General features: G+C 36.4%; 1 protein-coding gene across 2 annotated transcripts in view; it reads left to right on the forward strand.

Moving 5' to 3' along the window:
- Nucleotides 1-6,817, forward strand: part of GMPS (guanine monophosphate synthase) — a 57,786-nt gene extending 50,969 nt beyond the window's left edge. Inside the window, exons 13-16 of one of the 2 annotated variants that reach the window (XM_036243107.1) lie at nt 692-807; nt 4,194-4,324; nt 5,462-5,634; nt 6,690-6,812. In XM_036243107.1, the coding sequence (XP_036099000.1) occupies nt 692-807; nt 4,194-4,324; nt 5,462-5,634; nt 6,690-6,791 (522 nt within the window). In that variant the 3' untranslated portion in view covers nt 6,792-6,812. Of the gene's footprint in view, nt 1-691; nt 808-4,193; nt 4,325-5,461; nt 5,635-6,689 lie in introns of both variants that reach the window. The other variant, XM_036243108.1, reaches the window with a different exon arrangement.
- The last annotated feature ends 385 nt before the right edge of the window (nt 6,818-7,202 follow it).

A 7,202-nucleotide genomic window follows, 5' to 3' on the forward strand; every position in this document is an offset into this window, starting at 1 on the left:
GTTATTCATGTTTCCGTAAGATCATTTCCTGGATTAAAAATTGTACATTTTAAATTTTAATGGATACTATCAAATTAGCATTTACATACTCTGAATTCTCATTTTCTCAGTATACTGGTTATTAGGTACTTATCTAATAACTCCTTTAAAATTGTTTTTTATTGATATTTTAAATTGATATTTTTTTTAAAGAAAATTACTTGGATTAAATAGGACAAAGAAAAAGGAAATCCATAGTATTGCCTATTTACTTGTTTTTAAATGAACTTAAGTTCATTTTTAAAGAAATTGATAAGTGAATGTTTATGAAATTATTTTTTATCTCTGACTTAAGAATCTTTTATTCACCTAATCAACATGGGCACATCTGGTCTGCCAAATTAAGTATGTTGGCTGTCCGAATTTGGGCAGATAATTGAAATGAAATCCCAATGGGCCTCTGGTATGTGTTGAATAAATTTTTGAAATTACCATGACACTATATGTCTGAACTGAAATAGGTAGAATTTAACATGAGATTTAAATTTAGGATTTATTTATATTATTAGAAAAGTATTCGTATATACTTTTATAAACAACTTTTTTTCAAAAAACGATTACTATTAATGGTGTCACTGTGCATGATGTTTTCTGGTCTATCTTTTGACTTCTGTGAAACCATTACAGTTATTGATTGCATTTTTACTTTCAGGGTGATTGTCGTTCCTACAGTTATGTGTGTGGAATCTCCAGTAAAGATGAGCCTGACTGGGAATCTCTTATTTTCCTGGCTAGGCTTATACCTCGCATGTGTCACAACATCAACAGGTGTGTTCTGCAGTGGGAGCAGGGGATGAGGCGAAATGGAAGGATGTGTTATTTTTTAAGGTTTTTCCACTATTGAAGGACCAGAAGGCTCAAGTATAGATATCGGGATACACTTAGGTCAAAATTGAGCAGATATTTAATGAGATCTTGTATTTTGTTTCTTCAACACAGTGCCATCATCTGCTTACTTAACAATTTGTTTTTGTTTAAAGGAAAAACAGGATTTCTATTTCAGTATAAAATATTAAAGGCAGTTTTAAACCATGTCTTCCAAATTAGCAGCTTACACTACCTGTTGGTTTTAAGGTAACATGTTTTATTCCAAAAGGATCGAAAAAATAGCTAAAGGGTATAGAATTACAAATAGGAACTTGGCTGATTTAATAATCTCAGGGGAAATCAAAGAGAAGAATTAGGCATATGACAGATATTATTAAAATAATTACATGTATAATTTTTTTTCAATTTAGTTTTTCAGATTTATTTTTTCTTTAATTTGCACATTAATTTTATGTTGATATATCAACAGCTGTTCTATGTTCTATATGTAATACTCGGTTGCATTATCCTGTATGTAGTTTAGAAATCTCAACTCGTTTGGTACCAGATTGCTCATTAAATATACTTATTTCACAGTTATTCATTCTTTTTTAGTTTTTTTAATTTTTAAATTTTTTATGGGTATTAGGTAGTTAACAACCAAAAGAATTGACGTTTAGTTTTTCAAATTTTCTGCAAAAATCAGAAATCTTCCCATTAGTGGTTTCCTAGCAAGGTGTGTATGTATAGTTTTCTAACTGCCTGCTGATGTGACCTTCAAGGCAAGGAGTCACAGGGAAACCATGTTTTTACTGGTGAAAATATGCCTATTAAAAGGCTTACTCAGATGAACCTAAGTCCCCCAAATACAGAGGTACCTTTAATACACTTAAAAAAGGGAATTATTAATAAATAATGGTAAATTTATAATTGCCTATTTTGAATTGAGATAATTGTTTTGGTTAAAATAATGGTTCATAATTCATCTTCTGAATAATGCTAATACTTTATAGAATATTTATACAGAATTTTTCCCCCCTAAATTTAACCTTATTGCACTTATTATGCAGTTAGTTTGTTTTTTATTGTTGTTTTTTTAAATCTTCATTTGAGGATATTTTTCCATTGATTTTCAGATAGAGTGGGAGGGAGGGATGGAGGGAGGGAGGGAGAGAGAAAGAGAAACATTGATGTGAGAGAGACACATCCATTGGTTGTCTCCTGCAGGACCTCAACCAGAGCTGGAGATCAAATCACAATTGAGGTACATGCCCTTGACTGGAATCGAACCCACAACTCCCTGGTCCATGGGCCGATGCTCTAACCAATTGGCCATGGCGCAATTAGTATGTTTTTAATTTTACAACATTCTTACAGTTTCTTCTCTCTCTCTTTTTTTTTTTCCTGCCAAATAGCACTCAACCTTGTTCAAACTTTATCTCTGTCTTTTATATGCTGGTGTCTGCCTGTCTTTTCTTCTCTGTTTTTCTCTTCCTCCTCTTCCAACCCTTCTTCCCCAAAAAAGAAAAGTCTAATAACTAAACACACACACACACACACACACACACACACACACACACACACACACACACACACATCCACCCACACATTTTAAAACACGAACCTAGCAAGCTCTTAAAGAGTTTTGGTGGGTTTTAGATTTCTTTGCCAAGCTCCTTTTTGGGAATTGAAAATAAATTTTAAAATTGTTTCCCATTTTTGCTAGTTTTTTCCCTAATTGGTACAATGGAATCTTTGTGCAGAGAGGGAGTGCTCCAGTTTTACTATTCTATAGTGTGGAAGACTACTATCCCTGTACATTTTATGATCACTCTTGTTTGTAAGAAATTAGACAAAAACAAGTTGTGGCATTTTTTGCCTACTTACTTTTTCCTTCAAGGATTGTTTATGAGCTCTGGGAACTCTATTACTAAGTAGAAATGTGTCATACTTTCTATGGAGCAAAAGCCTTCTTCCTGCTACAGTATGTTTGGAGTGGAGGCAATGAAGAAGTTGGTGGTAGTGGTGGTTTTGATCTGATGCTATTCTTCTGTATGTTTTATTCCAAGTACCTATTAAGGAAAAAAAAAACATTACTGAACTTAACCATGGTAGTTGCAAGGGAGATTTATTTTCTTTGCTAAAGATAGATTAGGGCTAAGGAAAGGGACATTGCCCACTGGCTGGAGTTTGGGTGGGGAGGCTAGGAGGCGCTCCCTCTCTGCCCTGACTGCCTCTTGTTTTCTGAGTGAAGGTTGTACAACAGACTCTCTAGACCAGTGGCAAGATTTCCTTTTGAGTCATTTGATCCTAATTTCCTCAAGCTGTGTTCTAGGCCCTACTGTTATTAACACCTGCAGGGGTGTGTCTTCATATCTTTCAAATAGATATTTACTGAAAGCACTAGTGACTTATTCCTTTTGGAAGGAAATTGTAGGATACCAAGTTTTGGTATCCATTTTGGTGACAGTTTTAATAAAGTGGAAAGAAGAATCTTTCCTTGGGATCAATATTTCTCAAAGTGAAAAAAAGATTGAGTGGTCAGATATTTTGGGAAATTCACTGTAATTTCATCTTGTAGGTTTCTGGTGCATATTATTAGCATATTACAATTTTCTAAAGTTTTGTCATTAAACAACCTATTTGTTCAACTTAGTGTTTCCTCAGGTTTATGAGTATTAATTTCCTGGGGCTACCATGAAAAATTGCCACAAACTGGGAGGCTTAAAACAGGAGACATTATTCTCTCACAGTTCTGGAGGCTAGAAGTCTCAAGGTGCCAGCAGAGCCCATGCTCTCTGAAGGCTCTAGGGGAGGGTCCTTTCTTGCCTCTTCCTGGTTTCTGAGGTTTTGCGGGCAATCTTTGGCTTGTGGCAGTATAACTCCAATCTCTGTCTCCATCCTCACATGGCGCACACATGCGAACGTGTGTGCCCGTGCCCAAACTTCTCTCTTTTTAGAAGGACACCCAGTCATTGCATTAATGGCCACCCTGATGCGTTATGACCTTATCTTAACATGATTACATCTATAAAGACCCTATTTTCACCACAGATTTCAGATGGATGTGAACCTTTGGGGACACTCTTTAATTCAATACATTATAGAAAAGACCATTGTGATAACCACATATATCTTTGCACATTCTGAGATATCTTTGCACATTCTAAAGAGTACATTTTGAGGAAGGTACATAGAACATAGACCCATTTTATATCCTAACCTACCCGTTTGGGGATGTGAAGTGAGTAGGGGAGGGGCCTAAGAGTAAATGGAAAGAATGTTATTCTTTTTGCCTTGCTTCTCATACTAAATTGTAACTATAATTTTTGCTTCTCCCCTTCTAGAGTTGTCTATATATTTGGCCCACCAGTTAAAGAGCCCCCCACAGATGTCACTCCCACTTTTTTGACAACAGGGGTGCTCAGTACTTTACGCCAAGCTGATTTTGAGGCCCAGAACATTCTCAGGGAATCTGGTAAGTTGCTCATTTTGCTTTTCACTGCATGCTCTAACTAGAATTTGGAAGCTTGGCATTGTGGCTTTTAGTAGGAGAATGTAGTTTCTTATTTTTAGCTGTTTTTATTTTTATTAATTTTTATGGCTATTTCCATATTTCCTTCATAACAAATTTATTCACCCTTTGGCCTTTGGCAGACATATGCAGAGTGGCAAAAAATCTGAGTTACCCAACTTGCATGTTCCCAGCCGAGGTTGAACAAGCCTTCTTGTTTCAGCTCTCTACTGTAAACAAGTGTCCTTTTCATAATCTACTTAGTGCTATAATTTTGGCCTTTTCATGCTTTTGGTTGGTGATTTCACTGTTTAAAATGTCCCCCAAACATAGTACTGAGGTGCTCTCTAGGTTTCTAAGCACGGGAAGTCTGTGATGTGCCTTAGAGAGAAAATATGTAGGTTATTGAAGGTTTGTTCATGCATGAATTATAGTGCATTGGCAGTGAGTTCAGTGTTCATGAATCTTCTACAATAAATATAAAATTAGGTGTCTTTAAACAGAAACACACACAAAACAAGATTATATAGTGATCAGTTGATGAAAATGTGACCAGAGACTTGCAAGAACCTAACTGTATTTCCTCTAGGGGCAATGGTTCAAAGTTTGCTGATTCAGTGTTTGCAGTATAGACCATAACTACCATGAGTTACAAGAACAGACTTTATATATATATATTACATATACATGAAGTATCATCACCATACCACTGCAGTCATCAAATTCTATTACTTGTATTTGTGGTAGAGTTGACTTAAATAGCTGTGAGAGTAGCTGGAAACTCAGTGACTGTCCTAACTGGTGTGTGTGTGCGCAATTTTATTTTATTTATTTTTATTTTTATTTTTTTTAGTTTATAAACAACAGAAATTTATTTCTCACAGTTCTGGAGGCTGGAAGTTCAAGACCAAGGTGTCACCAGATTCAGTGTCTGTTGAGAGCACACTTTCTGGTTCATAGATGGGTGCCTTCTCACTGTGTCCTCACATGGTAGAAGGGCTGTGCGCAATTTTAGATACTGTTTGGGAGGGTTTCATTGAACTGGGTCACAGTGCTCTTTCACGGATAGTGATTGGCTACCTGTTAACTTTCTTCCTCTAGGGTATGCTGGAAAAATCAGCCAGATGCCGGTGATTTTGACACCATTACATTTTGATCGGGACCCACTTCAGAAGCAGCCTTCATGCCAGAGATCTGTGGTTATTCGAACCTTCATTACTAGTGATTTCATGACTGGTATACCTGCAACACCTGGCAATGAGATCCCTGTAGAGGTAATTTATATATTTCTTCTAATGTATATTTTTCATACTTCATACATTTTATAATATGGTGAATGGAATCGACTGTGACAGTGTTGCTTTTTCTGAGGTTGGTTTTTTGTTCATAAGACAGGCTCTTTTTATTGCCACATAACTGATTAATTAGTACAATGTAGTAGAAAAAGGCCTTGAATTTATTGTATCCCTCTAGATGTCTAATTACTGTGTGGAGAGTAACCAACCAACTCTAATCTATAACTTTATTTAATTTCGCCAGCCAGCCTCTACTTTATAAATGGTATTCTCCAAGTAAAGAAGAAAATCCTAAGAGTGAGAAGAGTTTATTAGAAATAAGGATGAGAATTGATGGCAGTTATGACCAGAAAACCATGAATTGCATAATGTTCTGCCTACCAGCAATTCTGTTTTCGATCTCCATCTTCCTCTCCTATCCTCTCTCCACCATAGCATTCCAAAGGGGCTATTTGCTTATTAGCAGATGAAAATCACAGTGGGCCTTTCTTGGTTGGACCACTGTTTCAGTACGCTAATGCAAGGCTCTGGTTTTAGCTGCATAGCTGGGTTGGGAAATCTGGCTTACAGTCTGTTTTCCCCTAGGCTCAGATTTGCCAAATTTTTGTTCATACAGTGACCAGGCCTTCTCCTGTACACTTGGCAGTCTTTATTATTATGGTGCGTATGTACCACCTTGGTAGCCTCAGAGTTGTGTTTCTTTCACAGATAATTTGTGAAGAATTGGCTTAAACACATAAAATTGTATGTTTTGATGCCATAGCAACGCCAAATTGCTATAAATGTTTCTAAACACTTGCTGTGGACCTGGCACCTGTTTGTGGACTGTACTTTGAGTAGTACTACAGTTAAGTCACTTAAATCTATAGAGCGACATGGGTTTGCTACCTAAAATTAATCAGAGACCATCCCATATATATAGAGGACAATAGCAAAAATATATCACAATTTCAAATTGCAAACGCAAGCCCTCTAGGTCTTTTGGACATGCAGTGAATTCTTGCTCTTTATTTGTAATCTTTGTTTTATAACAGGTGGTGTTAAAGATGGTCACTGAGATTAAGAAGATTCCTGGTATTTCTCGAATTATGTATGACTTAACATCAAAGCCCCCAGGAACTACTGAGTGGGAGTAATAAACTTCTTGTTTCATTAAAGTGCTGTGTGCCGTTTAAATTAATTAGAAACCATTCCCACAATTGAAATGCGGTACTGTGAAGAGTACTGGAGCAGCTACATCACATCTGAATTCTTCACAGCAAAAATCTATGGCCTAAGGGCTGAGTTGGGCATAACTAAAAGGGACTGAAGAGTTTGTACGGGTATAATCAAAGCATCATTGCTTACACTCAGACAGATTGACACTGCATTTGCCTTTGCCTCACTTGTTGTTTATGTGTAAACTCACTGTTGCTGTTGATGTCTCTGTCAATGAAGATGGGTGAGTTTGGGGGTAGTAATGGGTTTCTTCTGTTTCCTTGCCAGTTTCTAAGAGATGTTAGAAAACTCCCATTATTTACCAGTGTGACTTAGTATGTATACCTGTT

Source organism: Molossus molossus, unplaced genomic scaffold, assembly GCF_014108415.1.
Source record: "Molossus molossus isolate mMolMol1 unplaced genomic scaffold, mMolMol1.p scaffold_m16_p_5, whole genome shotgun sequence".
NCBI lineage: Eukaryota > Metazoa > Chordata > Mammalia > Chiroptera > Molossidae > Molossus > Molossus molossus.